Source organism: Erinaceus europaeus, chromosome 12, assembly GCF_950295315.1.
Source record: "Erinaceus europaeus chromosome 12, mEriEur2.1, whole genome shotgun sequence".
NCBI classification, from domain to species: domain Eukaryota; kingdom Metazoa; phylum Chordata; class Mammalia; order Eulipotyphla; family Erinaceidae; genus Erinaceus; species Erinaceus europaeus.
The window spans coordinates 11,610,555-11,627,521 of NC_080173.1; the positions used below are offsets into that span (position 1 = coordinate 11,610,555).

The window sequence follows — 16,967 nt, forward strand, 5'->3', positions numbered from 1 at the left end:
AGCCAATGTGGACAGAAGAGGGGTGTGGGTGGGGACTCAAGTCAGGGTATTTGGCTGAAGAGGGTAACCAGGGCATTTTGGGAAACCTCCTTCCTGGGATGGATGAGGCGGGGAGGACATGACCCAAACTCTTCCTGTCATAAGATGCGGAAATGAGCAAGTCCCCAACCTGGGCGTGACAACAGGCCCATGAGAGAAAGGGTTCAGAGAAACACTGGTGCCTAGGACAGGCCTTTCCCCACTGCCCCAGCACACGCAGACACTCTCATGTCCGATTTCCCAGTCCCCATGGGCCTCGCTCTTCCTCGGGGACTGGTGTTCCACCAATCCACACACTTTAGAAGGTCACTCAGATGAGGATGGTTCACAAGCTGTGTGGCCTCAGTTTGGGTGCTCTGGGGTACTCTCCTGCTCTTCTGCATGTCCCCATGCCATGCCTTCTGCTGGGGGAAGAGGTGAATAGGCTTCCAAGGGAGAGAGCCCGCAGGGTCTTTGCTCCTGAGGAGGGGCTGAGGGCTGCAGGGCTGGCGAACGGGAGGACCTTGGTGGCCCCACCAGGGGTTGTGGCAACTTGCAAATCATTTTGGTCTGGGGAGAGGAACCCCAAGTTATCTGCAAAGGAGAAGACAATAACACACCTCAGACAAGAGCCTTCAAAGCTGTCATCTTCAGCCAAGATGAGTTGTGTTGACAACTGATCTTCTTTGGGCAGGCTGATGGTCAGGTTCCCCACACCCTAAGTTCTAGACCAGACTTCTTCCCCACAGCACAGATACCCAAAGGGGATAGCAGTGTATTCTGGGCTTATAATATGCTTCGAGGGAAGAGTCAAGGTAGGACCAGGTCTGGCAGCCTCAAGTTCCCAGGATGACTTTTTTTTTCTTTCTTTCTTTATTCCCTTTTGTTGCCCTTGTTGTTTTATTGTTGTAGTTATTGTTGTCATCGTTGTTGGGTAGAACAGAGAGAAATGGAAAGAGGAGGGGAAGACAGAGGGGGAGAGAAAGATAGACACCTGCAGACGTGCTTCACTGCCTATGAAGCGACACCCCCCCCCCCCCCGCAGGTGGGTAGCTGGGGCTCGAACCAGGATCCTTATGCAGGTCTGTGCGCTTAATCCACTGTGCTACCGCCTGACTCCCTAAGATGACTTTTTTTTTTTTTAAGCCAGAGCACTGAGGCTGGGGAGTCAGTATAATGGTCATGTAAAAGACTTTCATGCCTGAGGCTCTAAGGTCCTAGGTTCAGTCCTCAGCACCACCATAAACCTGGGCCGAGCAGGGCTTTAGTCTCTCTCTTTCATTAAAATAAATAAGTAAAATATTTAAAAAAGAGTACTGCTCAGCTCTGGCTTTTGACAGTGCCCGGAATTGAACTTGGGACATCCAGGGCCTCAGGCATGTAAGTCTGTTGTGCTACCACTGATGCCATATCCCCAGCTCTCCCAGGGTGACTTTTTTTTTTTTTTTTTTTTACCAGAGCACTGTTCAGCTCTGGCTTATGGTGGTGCAGGGGATTGAACCTGGGGCTTTGGAGCCTCAAGCATGAGAGTCACTTTGCATAACCATTATGCTATCTACCCTCTGCCCCCAGGGTAACTTTTTAAATGTAACAATTCTGCCCTCCAAAGCCAACATTGGCTCTGTGGAGAGCACCTGCTCAAGTTCCTGACTGCAGTGCTTGGGGACTAGCAGTAAAACTCCCCTTGCCTTGAGGACCTGGGCAGCCAGGGAGATAGCTGGGTACCAACCTCTGCCACTCTGGATTCACCAAGTCCTCAGGCTCGAGAGCTACACAGACTAATAGTTGAGCCCAGCTTCCACTAAGCAGCAGCAGGGCCTTCGGGTGAGCTTCTACTCGCTCACCTATAAAATGGGGGTGAACTAGGTTCCTGCATTATGGAACTGGGGAAGTCAGTACCCAGGAAATGACAATATTCAAAACATACCACCACCTCCTTTACTGTCATTACTGTATCTCACCCATACTAAGAAACTCATTGTTCCAAATTAAAAAAAAAAAAAAAAAACTCCCAAATTGAGGTGCCTTTTACATTAGTTGTGATGAGAGTTTCATCATTATTCAGCAGGCTGCTTATTGTTTGGGGGGGCATTAAATAAGCTGAGGGGCCTTCTCTTGCAACTGATGGCAGTTTAGGAAAATACAGAATTATCCAGCAAGCACCCATACTTTTTTTTTTTAACCAGAGCACTGCTCAGCTCTGGCTTATGGTGATACAGGGGATTGAACCTGAGATGTTGGAGCTTCACACATAAGAGTCTCTTTGCATAACCATTATGCTATCTATTCTCCCCACCACCACCCGCCCTCAGCTCCCATACTCTTTTTTTAAAAAAAAAAAAAAAAAACATGTATTTATTTATTCCCTTTTGTGGCCCTTGTTTTATTGTTGTAGTTATGATTGTTGTTGTTATTGATGTCGTCGTTGCTGGATAGGGCAAAGAGAAATGGAGAGAGGAGGGGAAGACAAAGAGGGGGAGACAAAGATAGTCACATGCAGACCTGCTTCACCACCTGTTAAGGGACTCCACTGCAGGTGGGGAGCAGGGGCTAGAACCGGGATCCTTATGCAGGTCCTTGCGCTTTGCGCCATGTGCGCTTAACCCGCTGCGCTACTGCCCCAACTCCCTAGGATGACTTTTTTTAAGGCTTCCCCCCATACTCTTTAAGGGCAGAATTCTGGTTCCTTCCTAACCGAGGACTTCCCATCCCTCTCTTCCCAGCACCCTCTCCCCCTTCGAGGCCCCAGCCCCCAGTGCTCACAGTTCTGTGTCCTCCATGGCAGGTGGGCGCTCCAGCGCCTGCCTCCGCCTCCCCACCGCTCCCATGATCTTCTTGCGCGGCCCCAAGGGGACGCTGATGCTGCGAAGGTCGAGGTCAGAGCAGAGCATGAGCGCCTCCAGGTCAATCTTCTCCTGGCGCAGGAGAGAGGCAAAGTCCTCCATGTGCAGGGAGGCCAGGAAGGTCTCCAGCGGGCTGGTCTCCGGCTCCAGGTCCTCATCCAGGCCCAAGTCCAGCTCGTCCCAGGGCAGCTCCTCCCCGCAGCTGCGGTCCTGCAGGCTGTTGGCACTGCCCAGGCTGTCGTCGTCCAGGCTGGGGGAGCTCTGCAGCCGGACTCGCGGGTTGCCCGTGTCGTCCAGCGGCGCGTCCTCATGGCCCAGCCCGTGCAGCCCGCTGCTCAGGTAGTTCCTGCGGAACACCATGGTGCCCAGGCCGGGCCGCGTAAACAGGGAGTCGTGACCGGAGTCGGTGCTGACCTCCGAGTGGGCAGGCTCGGCCGCCAGCGTGGCACGGGAGACGCTGTCCTCGTCCGAGAGAAACATGTCCCGGAGCGGGGAGCGGCCCCACTCCTTGGGGTTGGCGTAGGTGCCCGGGCGCACGAACATCACGTCGCTGCCCAGCTGCAGCCCCGAGAGCGAGCGCACGCTCTTGCGGCCGTCCTCGGAGATCTTGAAGGTGCCCTCGCCGCCCTGCTTGCGCCGCTCCAGCTTCCGCTGGATCTTGGCCTTGCCCCTGGCGGTGCCGTGCAGCGTGGCCTGCGAGTAGGGCAGCTGGCCGCCGAGCGCGAGGTGCTGCAGCCTGCGGCTCAGGGTGCTGGACGTGAGGCTGGAGAAGCTGAGCGTGTCGGAGCGCTCGGCCAGCTCGCGGCGATAGCGCCGCTCCATGCGCTCGTGGTGCTTGCGCTGCAGCTTGGCGCACTCGCGGATGCGCCGCTCCGCCTCGCGGAAGGCCTTGTCCTTGAGCTTTCCCACCAGCTTGGGGTTGAGGCCGCTCTGCTTAGCGGCGATGGAGTCCAGGTAGCGCACGCACTCCATGTGGCCCTTCATGGCGGCCATGTCCAGCGGCGTGTGGTAGTCGTTGTCCAGGCACCAGATGTTGGCCCCGAAGGATACCAGGAAGGAGAGGCAGTGCAGGTGGCCATTGGAGGCGGCCAGGTGCAGGGGCGTGTTGCCCCAGATGTCGCATTTGTCCGGATCCCCCCTGCAAGGAGGACACGTGGGGAGAGGAGGTGAATCGTGGAAAGCTCGAGCAGGCAGTGGGCAGTGGCGGGAGGCGTGGGGAGCTCGCGGCCTGGCTGAGCTTCCCCAGGTGGCGCAGTGACCCGAGGCCCCGAGATCTCTCCTCTGACTCCCGGAGAGACGCACTACCCTTAGCCACCAGACAGACCCAGACTGAGCCCAGTGGAAAGCAGATCTCAGGGCACGCAGGGGGCGGGGCGACAGTGGGCGGGGCGACAGAGTGGGCGGGGCGATGGCGGGACCCTCCCCAAGAGCTAAGGGGACTGGGAATCTCAGGGGATAAATATTTGATGCCCAGAGAGAAAGGAGTGAATTATTCATGGGCCCCAGCGGGGCGCCGGCCCAGAGTGGTGGTGGGCCAGGGCCGAGTCTGGGTCTCTAGAGCGTGGCCGCAAGTGCTGCAGTGACCTTGAAAGAGAGCGGGGTGTCAGGAGAGGGGGCTGAGGCCAGGGTCAGTGCAAGCAAGGGTGTGCACCCTCCCCCCCCCCGCCCCGCCCCGCCCCGCCCCGCCCCGCATGGCGAGCACAGCTTGTCTGCAGGGAGCAGGGCCAGGCCTGGCAGGCCTGCGTGTGAGAGCAGGTGTCGGATCTTGGCCTGGGCCAGGAGGGGAGCGTGGGGGCAGCCAGGACGGGACGGGAGGGGAGGAGGAGGGAAGTCAGCAACGTGGGCCCAGTCACCCTCCCTTCCCTGAGCAGTGAAAACTGGTAGCCCTGTGAAGGCAACTGCTGTGATACCACTCTGAGGACTCACCCAACACTCCCCTTATCAGCTATGCTTTCCTTGGGAATCCCCTCACTGGCTCTTCCAAGCTCTCCCTCAGGGCCCTAGTTCAGTGACTCTGCCAAGTTAGTTTTATTTGTTTTGTTTTAACCTGAGCACTGCTCAGCTCTGGCTTAGGATGTGAGGAGAGACTGAACCTAGGACTTCAGAGCCTAAGGCATGAAAGTCTTTTGTATAAATATAATACTATCTCCCAGGCTCTTTCCCCAAGTTAATGAGGCCACCCTGCTGGGCTACAGAAAGATTTACCCCCTTGTCACAACAGGAGCCCCCCCCTCCTCTTAACTCCCCCTACTGGTTGCCAACTCCTGCAGGGTATTTTGGGGAGGGCTGGTTGGCATCTGGTCCATGCCCCATCAAACACTAGCCCTTGCCCTCTGTAGGATTGGGGGGGTGCACCAAAGAGGAACCCCGCTCTCTTCCTGGTATGAATCTCTCTGAGATAGGAGCAGGTGGAAGGATCACTGTGGATCAGGGAATCAGTTTTAGCCTCAGCTGCCTGGTCTCGCTTCTGGGTGTCATGGGAACTGGGGGGATTGAGGGGGAAGAGGATGACTCCCACCTATCTACACATGCATTCAGGTTACAGGCCAGCACCTGACACCAAAGCTGGGTGGGGAGTGACCCTCCAGCATCACCTCCCAAGACCTGAGAAGTTCATTTTCATCCTCCCTGTTCAGGTCACCACAGAGTTGGGTTCAACTAAACTTCTGTCAGTAAAACAGCTGTGGCCCACTGAGTTGTCCACAATGTCATTTGGTCACGTCACTGAGAGCCCACTCCACTCCTCAGCAGAATTCCTGCATCCCTCCGCTGCCACTGCCTCAGGGCCAGAGCATCACGGTCACTGCTCAGCTGGTGCAAGGGGTGTGGAGAGCACAGAGGAAGTTTTAATGGGGTGGCTGAACTGAGTGATACTTAGAACTGTGGACAGCACTCATAAATCCTGGGAATGGTTTGGAGAGCTGTGGGGGGGGGGCACAGCTGGACAGAGAAGGGCCTCCACTTTCCTAATGCCTATTCTGAGGCTTCTGCCCTTTCCTCACGGTGCCCCCTCACTCTTGCCACCCACTCAAGAGACTTTGCCCACCTCCCCTTACTCTGTAGATGTCTCCTCAGGAATACTCAAATCCCCCAAATCCCCCCTCAAATCCCTGTCCTTTGTCGATTTTAAATCCACATCCAGGTTATAAGTGCCAAATGTTCCAGTTTGCATGACGCTCCTATTCCACCTTAGGGTTTGTGGGTAGGGAAAGGGGTAGCTTGTGGATGGGGAGAAACGCCATGGTGGAGACCTTTCAGGGACCTGGAAGGGTTCAAAGACTCTTCCCCCTTCCATGAAGGACTTGGGGGGGACCAAGTACTCACCCCCGGCTCACAATGAGGCGCAGGGACTCTAGGTTGCCATGGTAGGCAGCCCAGAGGGTGGGGGTCATGCCATCCTCGTCGGGGGCGTTCAGCTCTTTCCGGGTGGCCTCTTTGAGGAGCTCCAGGTAGCCGTCCCGGGCTGCCCGGTGGTACTGGTCGTTCATGGCGCCGGACTTGAGCGGGGGCAGGCGGACTGGGGGCACGGGAAAGCCCCCCCCCCTGCGGAGGAGGGCGGTGGGGTTAGGGCTGGGGCATGGGGCTGGGGGAAGGGGCCAGGCAGGGGGCTGGACAGCCAGCCCCCGCTGGGGCCACAGACAGGATGCGGAAAGCCCCAGACGCAACCACTTGGACACCTGAGCCGCTCACCGGAGGGGACGGGGAGGAGCTCCCGCTGCCCAGGGAGCCGCCCTCGGTCTGCCCCTGGGTCCTAGACACCCTGCTCCGAGAGCACTGCCCCGCACCCCGGACCAGTTGGGGTGTCTGGTCCCCTCCTACCCAGAGCCTTAGTGTTGTTGTTCCTGGTGTTTCTACCTCCTGCAGAATGGGCCTTAGGTTGGGGCATGCGGTGGGGTGAGGGAGGGTGGGGGTAGTTGTCTGAGACAGTCTGAATCCTGGGACAAAAGTATAAGAAAAATGAGACAAAGGGGCCAGGTGGCGGCGCACCTGGCTGAGCGCACATGTTACAGTGCACAAGAACCCGGGTTCGGGTCCCCGGTCCCCCACCTGCAGGTGGAAAGCTTCACACGTGGTGAAGCAGCGCTGCAGGTGTCTCTCTGTCTCTCTCCCTTTCTACCACCCTCTTCCCTCTCGATTTCTGGCTGTCGCTATCCAATAAATAAAGATAATAATAAATAAATAAAATAAAATTTAAAAAGGAAAATGAGGGAGTCGGGCGGTAGCTCAGTGGGTTAAGCTCACGCGGCGCAAAGCACAAGGGCCGGCTTAAGGATCCCGGTTTGAGCCCCTGGCTCCCCACCTGCAGGGGAGTCGTTTCACAGGCGGTGAAGCAGGTCTGCAGGTGTCTGTCTTTCTCTCCCCCTCTCTGTCTTCCCCTCCTCTCTCCATTTCTCTCTGTCCTATCCAATAATGACGACATCAATAACAATAATAACTACAACAATTAAAAAAAAAAAAAAAGGAAATGAGACGAGACAACCAGTTAATAGGACTCACTACCCGGGTCACCAACCCCTCGCGCAGGGCCTACGAGCTGCTTCCAGCAGGGGGCGCCAGAATATTGGGAGCGGACTCGGCGCACGGTTTGGGAACTTCGTCCTCCAAGTCCGAATTACAGCATCCCTCGGAGCAGAGAACCGGGTGGGGTTGGGAACAGAGGGAGTAGAGACTTCTCTCACTGTGCGTGTTGGGGAAAGGGAGACCTCCGAGCTCGGAGCGGCATCAAAGGAGCACAAAGGTATAGAGCGCGGGGGTGGGGAGGGAAAGTGGGAGGGGTGCGGGGTGCTTGCGGAGGCTTGGAGCATCTCTTTTTCTTAAATGTATTTATCAATGAAAGAGCAGGAAACAGACCATCACTCTGGTGCATGTGGTGCGTGGAATGAAACTGGGCTCATGCTTGCAAGTCCAGCACTCTAGCCACTGCACCACGTCCCGGCTGCCCTGGAGGCGTCTTTTAAGCTTTAGCTCTGGGACTCTGGGCAGCCGGGATGGCGGGGAATCAGGGTGCGGTGGGCGCCCGGGGGTGGGGTGCCCTCCGGGTGCCGCAATGCGAGGCCGCGCCCCAGTCTGGCCCCGGGAAGTGACGGGGTGGCGAGGGAGGGGGCGCTCCTTAAGGGGTAATATAAATCTCACCTTATCTGGTTCCCGCGCGCTCTTCCCTAAATTCAGCTCGGAGAAAAGATGGATCATGTGAGTGGGACTGAGAGGTTTATGGAGATGAGCTCCCGCGGCTGTAAATCACCCTGCCCTCCCCGGTATAAAGCGCCCGTCCTGCCCGGCGTGGGAGACAGGACCCGCTCGCCACCCCCAGGCCCCCAGCTCAGCGAAGGCTCCCGGCCCAGCCAGGTGGGTGCAGGGGGTCAAGGGGCTCGGGGGGCTGGTGGTCTTGGATGCGGTCTGAAGGGGCAGCCGTTGTTTCTCCATCCCCCCTCCGCCTCTCCCCTCCCTCAGCACCTGCTCCATCACCCCCCAGCCCACCCATCCTCACTACTTCCTACCCTTTCAGGCTAGGAATTCCCATCCTTAAACCCCGGGAAGTAGCACCCCGGGTTTGACCTAGAGTCCTGTCCGCTCCTCCCCCACAGTGACCCCTCCAACCTCCTCCAGCCACCCCTGCCATGTCTGAGGAGGTGGCCCCGCACCCCAAAGACAGCGCCCCTGCGCCACGGGCAGGCCCCCGCGAGGTGTGGAAGAAGGGCGGCCGCCTGCTGTCGGTGCTGCTGGCAGTCAACGTGCTGCTCCTCGCCTGCACGCTCATCAGCGGCAGCGCCTTCAACAAGGTGGCGGTGTACGACACCGACGTGTTCGCCCTGCTCACCACCATGATGCTGCTCGCCGTGCTCTGGATCCTCTTCTACCTGCTGAGGAGCGTGCGCAGCCCGGATGCCGTCCCCTACCAGGACGCGCACGCCGGGCCCATCTGGCTCCGAGGTGCCCGGGGAGCAAGGGACCGGCTGGGGTGGGCCCTGCGCCTGTGCTGGGGGCCAAGCACTTGGAGGGGTTGGGGTGTTCTCCTGGGAGTGAGGAGTTCCCTCAAGCAGTGATTGGAGATGAGGTGGGCCTGAGCTGAGGGGGCTGGAGAAGGGAGAGTCCTGGGGGGAGAAGTGAACATTTTGTCCTGTTTAAAGACTGGGGCGGGGGGGGGGGGGGGGGGGGGGAATAGCATAATGGTTATTCAAAGACATTCTCATGCCTGAGGCTCTAGGATCCAGGCTCAATCCCCTGTACCACCATAAACCAGAGCTGAGTAGTGCTCTGGTAAAAAAAAAAAAAAAAAAACCTCGAGAGAGTGGGAGAGAGAGAGAAGGGATTCTTCTTCTAGCGTTTGCCCTTCTTCCGTAGCCAGTCAACAACGTCAGGTTGAGCCTGATGTAATGTTTCGAGACCTCCTTTGAATCTGGAGAGGTGGCAGTCGTTGACTATGTGGGTCATAGTCTGTCTGGAGCCGCAGGGGCAATTCGGGTCGTCTCTGGCTCCCCAGCGATGGAACATAGCGGCGCACCGGCCATGGCCTGTTCGATAGCGATTGAGGAGGGCCCAATCATAACGTGCTAGGTCAAAGCCGGGTTGACACTTGCAGGGGTCTGTGATGAGGTGTTTGTTCTTGACCTCAGCTGACTGACAACTCTGTTTCTAAGAGACTGGAACAGAGAAGTTCAGTGTAGGCGTAGGGGACCAGATTGGGTGACAAGACGTCAAGCGTTGGACAGGGTGGGCGAAGATATCCGCGTATATTGGCAGGTCCGGTCGAGCGTAGACGTGGGAAATGAACTTAGATGATGCCGCATCCCGACGAATATCTGGCGGGGCGATGTTGCTAAGAACTGGCAGCCATGGAACCGGGGTGGAACGGATGGTTCCAGAAATTATCCTCATGGAGGAATATAATTTGGAATCGACCAAGTGGACATGGGGGCTACGGAACCATACTGGGGCACAGTATTCTGCAGTGGAATAGCATAATGCCAGAGATGATGATCGTAGTGTGGAAGCACTTGCGCCCCATGAGGAGCTGGCCAGTCTTGCAATGATGTTATTCCTCGCACCCACCTTTGCTGCAGTTTTTATGAGATGTTTGTGAAATGACAGGGTGCGATTGAGAGTAACGCCAAGATAGACTGGGATAGAGAAGGGATGATAATGGGAGAACCTTTGGTGGGGAGCAGAAGACAGAGCGAAGCTCTTCCCCTTGCCTGTACAACTCCAAGAACTGGAGGCTCAATAGGACAACCATCCAACCAGCTTTCAATTCATCTTTCCAGTTATCCACCTATCCACCCATCAACCACCCACTTATTCATCCATGTATCTACTTATCCATCTGTCTACCCATCCATTCATCTAGCTAGCTCTCTACCCATTTTCAACCCACTCATACATCCAACCATCCATCCACCACCAATCCATATATCCACCCTTTCACCTATTCATCCATCCATTTGCCTATCCCTTCATCCCTTCATCTACTCATCTTCAGATCTGTACACTTTCTCTCCCGTCTCTGAGGCTGCCTCCTACTCCTCCTTACTAGGTGGGCTGGTGCTATTCGGAACCTGCACTCTCGTCATGGACGTCTTCAAGACTGGCTACTACTCTAGTTTCTTTGAGTGCCAGTCTGCCATCAAGATCATGCACCCTATCACCCAGGCTGTGTTTGTCACTGTCCAGGTGAGTAGGAGGAGTTGTCTTGAGTGTGTTAGAAAGGAGCCAACACATGGTACAGGGCCAGGAGAGCTGAGCCCCACTCCCTTTCTACCCTGAGTAATTAAAGTAGGGTTCACATTGAGTTCATTAATCTGGGAGCACTTGGTAATGAAGGAATTTCCAACTAAGTAGTGAGCTCCTACTGAGGGGTCCTGCAACTTCATTAGAAGGTGTGAATTGTGGCAACTATCTCCTGGAACTGGGCCTGCCCTCCCTGGGGCCCAAGAAGACATCAGCCCCAGTCCCAGTCCTGCTGTGGGTATGGCAGGACTAATCTCCACCCTGGCTCTTGAGCTCTGTATGTATTCAAAAACTATGGTCTCGGGAGTCGGGCGGTAGCACAGCGGGTTAAGCGCAGGTGGCACTAAGCACAAGGACCAGTGTAAGGATCCTGGTTCGTGCCCCCGGCTCCCCACCTGCACGGGAATCGCTTCATAAGCGGTGAAACAGGACTGCAGGTGTCTATCTTTCTCTTCCCTTCTTTGTCTTCCCCTCCTCTCTACATTTCTCTCTGTCCTATCCAACAACAACGAGATCAACAACAACTACAACAATAAAACAACAAGGGCAACAAAAGGGAATAAAAAAAAACTTAAAAAAAAAAACTATGGTCTCCCTTATCTCAGATTTTTCAGATAAACATGTAATACACATATTTCAAGCAAATATATGATTATGCAATATATGATACATGTATAATATATATATGTGTGTGTATTACTTATTGCATAATTAACTTTGAAAGCTTTTCAGGTTGAACAGAGGTACCAGGTCTGGTCTTCCATGGAACCAGAAGTGAGTCCAACCCTGAACCATGACCAGGAAGAGTTGGTTCCCTTTCTTGAAACCATGCATTTGCTGCCTGAGTTCCCACATTGACACATTGATGACTTTGACAGTTATATAATTTTATTCTTACACTTTATGGGGTTTATGACAAACCAGGTAAAGTGGAAATAAAGATAACTCACATCTACAAATGCAGTAGCAAGACTTTGTTGGCAGTCAGATGAGGGTGAAGCTTTGTAGGACAGCAAAGGACAGGGCTAGGGCTGGGGGCTATTGCCAAAGTGGTGTGAGAAGTCTCTAGAGATCTTTCTTACTTTGAACAAGACTGAGGCTGCCCTAACTGGAAGGAATAAGTAAAGAGATAAAAAAAGAAAGAGAGGGAGTTGGGCGGTAACACAGCGGCTTAAGCACAAGTGGGGTGGCCTGAAGTGCAAAAACCAGCGTGAAGATCCCAGTTCAAGCCCCTGGCTCCCCACCTGCAGGAGTGTCACTTCACAAGCAGTGAAGCAGGTCTGCAGGTGTCTATCTTTCTCTCCCCCTCTCTGTCTTCGCCTCCTCTCTCCATTTCTCTCTGTCCTATCCAATGACAACGACATCAAGAACAACATTAATAAATAAAATATTTTTTTAAAAAAAGGAAAGGAAAGAGAGATAAGACTCTACTTGACCTATACCCTGCAAAATGCAAACACCTATCTTATGCAAAATTTTTCCATAGCAGAGAGAGACCACACTCCCCATCTCATTTCATAAAACTAAAATAAACATGCTAACTTTACATGAGGACTCTTGAGGAAGAAGGAATAGAACCCAGGATGTGGGCACGGGCACCAGGGAGCTGAGCTCTCTTCAGAGTGAATAACTCTCACTTCCGTCTCTCTGTCTCTCAACACAGACTTACTTTCTCTGGGTCTCCGCCAAAGATTGCATTCACGTCCACATGGATCTGACCCGGTAGGTGCCTGTTCTGTATTAGTTCACCTTGCATGAGAGAGGAGGGCTTTCTACTAGGCATAAACCCAAAAAATGTAACAACACTGATTTGAAGGGATCTATGCACCCCCATGTTCATAGCAGTTTTATTCACAATAGCAAAAACGAGGAAACAACCAAAGCGTCTTTGGACAGATGACTGGATAAAAAAGTTATGGGACATATACTCAATGAAATGTTACTCAGCAATAAAAAGGGTGATATTGTGTCCTTTGGGATAAAGTGGATGGGATTGGAGAAGATGATACGCAATGAAGCAAGTAAGGAGGTGAAGGACAATGACAGAATGCTTTCACTCATATGCGGAATACAGACAATTGAAGATACGAACGTGGGGGGGACGTCAACCTCTATCTAAGACTGTGGGAGAACTATAGTTGTTGTCTATGGGGGTGGGGATGGGGACAGAGACCTTTGGTGACAGGAGTGGTGAAAATATATACATATATATATTCATGGGAGCTGGTGGGGGGAAAAATAAGAGAAAGTGGGAGGGGCTTTCCAACCAGGATATACATGGGTCCTCTTTCTTCTTCCTGGGTGGGGCTTGAGTCATGACGCCCTTGCTTTGTCAGCTTAATTTCTACCACCCCATAGTGGTGGTGATAGTGTGTTTGTGTGTGTGTGTGTGTGTGCAAGTGTGTGCCTGCATGTAATTCACCCTGAGGAATTGTAGAATGCGTTCAATGTTCTTTTTAAAAAGGTGGGACCTGGGCACACCTGATTTAAGTGCACATATTACCATGCACAAGGACCTGGTTTCAAGCCCCCACTCCCCACCTGCAGGGGGGATGTTTCATAAGCAGTGAAGCAGGTCTGCAGGTGTCTTATATTTCTCTCTCCCCCTCCTCTTTCTATTTCTCTCTGTCCTATCCAATAAAATAGAAAAGGGGAAAAAAAGGCCATCAGGAGCAGTGGATTAGTAAATGCTGGCACTGAATCCCAGCAATAACCCTGGTGGGAAAAAAAATAAGGTAGCATCAATGACCTCAGCCTCTGGATACCCCCTGACCCCTTCTTGTCTGGATTGACGAGCAAAGTCAAGCTCAGATACCTTGATCACACAGCCTGTTTTCTTGCTTGTCAACCCTATCTCTCTGTTTGGCTCCCAATCCTCCATGTCACCAGGAATCAGAAATGAACCAATCACTCTCACTGATCTCTTTGCCTTTGGTCCCCAAACAGGTGTGGTCTCATGTTCACACTCACCACCAACTTGGCCATCTGGATGGCTGCCGTGGTGGATGAATCCGTGCACCAGGCCCACTCTTACAGCAGCTCCCACAGCAACACCAGCCACTCTCGCCTCGCCCCGGACTGTGAGTGCCTGACTCAGGTTGCCCTAAGACTGGGGACGCTGGGCCTTTGTGAGATCAGGGTGCCCTCGTGAGTACAGAGAGGCAGAGTCGGAGCTAGACGCCTCCAGCTGAAGACATGTAGGTGGCCCAGGAGAAAGAGTAGCCCCCACCCTCAACTGTGCTCTTTCTCCTGGGTCACCTACGTGTCTTCACGGCTATATCCCCACTGTGTCGATGGAGAAACCAAGACATAGAAAAGTTAGGTAGTGGGAGTTGGGCTGTAGCGCAGCGGGTTAAGCGCAGGTGGCGCAAAGCACAAGGACCGGCATAAGGATCCCGGTTCGAACCCCGGCTCCCCACCTGCAGGGGAGTCGCTTCACAGGCGGTGAAGCAGGTCTGCAGGTGTCTGTCTTTCTCTCCTCCTCTCTGTCTTCCCCTTCTCTGTCCATTTCTCTCTGTCCTATCCAACAATGACAACAACAAGGGCAACAAAAAGGGAATAAATAAAATAAATATTAAAAAAATTTTTTTTTAAATCTTTAAAAAAAAAAAAAAGAAAAGTTAGGTAGCCTGCCCAGGTCACAGAGCTGGGAATTCAGAGCCACCTTTGCTTGTAACCATCATGCCACACTAAGGAAGCTGGGGTCCACAGAGCAGTGCCCTGATTCTAGTTGCCTGTAGTAGTCAGCACCAGACTAGATGACTGTATCCATCTGGAGCCCCCTGAAAACCCCTGTGCACCCCTAGGATGGAGGGTCCAGGAACAGGAAGCCAAGATCCATGCCTGAAAGAGACCTCAAATCAGTGAGGCCAATACAGATGGCTTATGGAGGATGGTTGGCACTGACCCGGGAGGTGGCTGAGTGACCTATCGTGCTGGAGCCTGCAGGGAAGCTGGAGGGGTGCTGGCCTGGGGTGGGGTGGGGGAGCAGGTCGTTAGCTTCTGCCCTGGTGATCCATTTAGCCTTACTGAAGCTCAGTTGAGATCCTCCTGGGGCTCTAAAGTATAGTTGTCAGGTGCTGATTTCTACCAAGCCCCATCTGAGTACAGGACAAGACAAGGTATGGTACACACACAGACTTGATGGAAATCACAATTGACATGCTGGAAATTACAGCAGCCTGGCTTCTGGGTTGAGTCAGATGCTGGTGACAGTGGCTTAGAAGCTGGAACTTGAAGGGTTGTTCCCAAGAAGGTTGCCTGCTCTCAGAGATGCTACCTCACCTATCTCAGAGAGTTCTCAGTCTCTGTGGGAGGTGGGAGAGAGGCAGGGAGTGTTTTCTTTTTTTACTTTTAACATCAGTCTTTTAAATTTGATTTGATTTGATTTGATAGGGACAGAGAGAAATTGAGAGGTAATGGGGATGATAGAAAGGGAAAAAGAAAGACACCTTCAGTATTGCCTCACCATTTGTTAAGCTTTCCCCCTGCAGGTGGGGATGGGGGCTTCTACTCGGTCCTTGCACATTATAACATATGTGCTTAACCAGGTGCGCCACCACTCTCTTGAGAGAGTGAAAGAGAGGGGGCTAGGTGGTGCCACAGCATGTTAAATGCACATAGTACTAAGTGCAGGGACCCAGGTTCGAGCCCCTACCTCCCACCTTCAGTGGGGATGCTTCATAAGCTGCGAAGCAAGTGTTCAGGTGTCTCTCTTTCTCTCTTCCTCTCTATCTCCCCCTCATCTCTCAGTTTCTCTCTGTCCTGTCCAATAAATGGGAAAAAATGGCTGCCAGGGGCAGTGGATTTGTAGTGCCAGCACCAAGCCCCAGTGATAACTCTGGGGGCAGAGAGAGGGAGAGAGAGAAGGAGAGGGAGAGTGAGAGGGAGAGGGAGGGGGGGAGAACTGATTTCTCCTATGTAGTTTCAGAGCTCAAAACCTGAACCTCACTGAGCCACCTCCCACATGGCTTGAGAGTGTTTTCCTGAAGGAACAAGACAGAGCAGAATAGATGTTCCATGATTCCCTTTTATTGGTTATTTATTGCTGACAGGTCTCTAGCACACTGTCGGTGCTCAAATGAGGCCTGTGGAATGAATAAATGTGCAGAGCCCTGAGGAAGCATTAGGGAGATGGTGGTGAAGATGGTAGACACTGACCCTGCCCTTACAAAGGACCCAGTCTAGGAGTGAGGGTCTTCTGATGGGGCACTTCTAGGAAGCTGGGAGGGCAGAGCAGTTCTGTGCCCCTCTCTCCACAGCGGAACGAGCTGGGAACTCAGGCGGAGGTGACTGCTCCTGCAACACAGCCATCTGCCAGATCTTACAGCAGGGCTACTTCTACCTGTACCCCTTCAACATCGAGTACAGCCTCTTTGCCTCCACCATGCTCTACGTCATGTGGAAGAACGTGGGCAGGCTGCTGACCGCCACCTCCATTCACGACCAGAGCCAAGCCCCGCCCCGGGCCAGCCTATTCCGGGAGACCTTCTTCATTGGCCCGGTGCTGGGCCTGATGCTCTTCGTGGTGGGGCTTGCAGTGTTCATCATCTACGAGGTCCAAGTGAGTGGGGAGGGGAGCCGCACTCAGCAGGCCCTGGTCACCTACTACAGCTTCAACATCATCTGCCTGGGACTCATGACCTTGGTCAGCCTGAGTGGCTCCATCATCTACCGTTTTGACCGCCGGGCCATGGACCACCACAAGAACCCCACGCGCACCCTGGATGTGGCCCTGCTGATGGGTGCTGCCCTGGGCCAGTACGCCATCTCCTACTACTCCATCGTGGCCGTGGTGGTGGGCACACCCAAGGACCTGCTGGCAGGGCTCGACCTCGCCCATGCTCTGCTCATGATCGCCCAGCACACCTTCCAGAATATGTTCATCATTGAGAGCCTCCACAGGGGCCCGCCCGGGGTTGAGCCTCATGATGCTCTCCCCAAGGAGCCCTGCCATGGCCTCACCTTTGCCAACTTGGATGCCCTTCACACCTTGCCCTCCTGCCCACCCACCCCCAGATTAGTAAGCCCCAGCTCAGCTGGCCCAAGAGAAGAAGTAGCCATCACTGTGACCCCCAGGGGCCACTGGAGAAGCCGGTGCTTGAAAGACATTTCTCTGTTTCTGCTGCTTTGCAACATCATTGTGAGTAGCTGAGGGTTGGGGGAGGGGGTGGGGTAGGGTGGTGGGGAGAAGCTGAGGGCTGCTTGTTCTTCAAATGTCTTCACTGGACTTTGTCTTGCTTCCCCCTCCTACCTCTGTCCCCTGGAGACTTTTAGTTTCCCTTCTTCCAGAGCACTGCTTAGCTCTGGCTGACGGTAGTGCTGGGGACTGAACCAAGGACCTTTGGTGCCTCAGGCATGAAAATCTTTTTGCATAACCAT

General features: G+C 53.9%; 2 protein-coding genes across 5 annotated transcripts in view; one reads left to right on the top strand and one right to left on the bottom strand.

Moving 5' to 3' along the window:
- The window catches only part of OTOP2 (otopetrin 2), a 30,895-nt gene that overhangs the window by 10,573 nt on the left and 3,355 nt on the right, over positions 1-16,967 (top strand). For 2 of the 3 annotated variants that reach the window (XM_060202720.1, XM_060202721.1), the window contains 6 exons: positions 8,031-8,207; positions 8,447-8,792; positions 10,393-10,529; positions 12,250-12,308; positions 13,533-13,666; positions 15,848-16,728. In XM_060202720.1, coding sequence (XP_060058703.1) covers positions 8,480-8,792; positions 10,393-10,529; positions 12,250-12,308; positions 13,533-13,666; positions 15,848-16,728 — 1,524 coding nt within the window. In that variant the 5' untranslated portion in view covers positions 8,031-8,207; positions 8,447-8,479. Of the gene's footprint in view, positions 1-7,369; positions 7,600-8,030; positions 8,208-8,446; positions 8,793-10,392; positions 10,530-12,249; positions 12,309-13,532; positions 13,667-15,847; positions 16,729-16,967 lie in introns of those variants that run through there. The other variant, XM_007524683.2, reaches the window with a different exon arrangement.
- USH1G (USH1 protein network component sans) lies at positions 529-6,988 on the bottom strand. 2 transcript variants are annotated; one of them, XM_060202726.1, is made up of 3 exons: positions 6,186-6,988; positions 2,782-3,999; positions 529-612 (listed from the first exon to the last, which is right to left on the bottom strand). In XM_060202726.1, exons 1-3 carry the CDS (start codon positions 6,347-6,349, stop codon positions 609-611), a joined length of 1,386 nt encoding a protein of 461 aa, XP_060058709.1. In that variant the 5' UTR covers positions 6,350-6,988; the 3' UTR covers positions 529-608. The 2 variants fall into 2 exon arrangements, with proteins under 2 accessions (XP_060058709.1, XP_007524736.2); XM_007524674.2 differs by lacking the exon at positions 529-612 and having other exon boundaries at positions 2,778-3,999.

Bases quoted from the DNA above. Each gene is read 5' to 3' on its own strand.
- USH1G (XM_060202726.1), bottom strand. From the start codon at position 6,349: ATGAACGACCAGTACCACCGGGCAGCCCGGGACGGCTACCTGGAGCTC. The intron at 4,000-6,185 runs GTGAGTACTTGG...TCCTCCTTGCAG, and splicing joins CGCCTCATTGTGAGCCGGGG to GGGGGATCCGGACAAATGCG.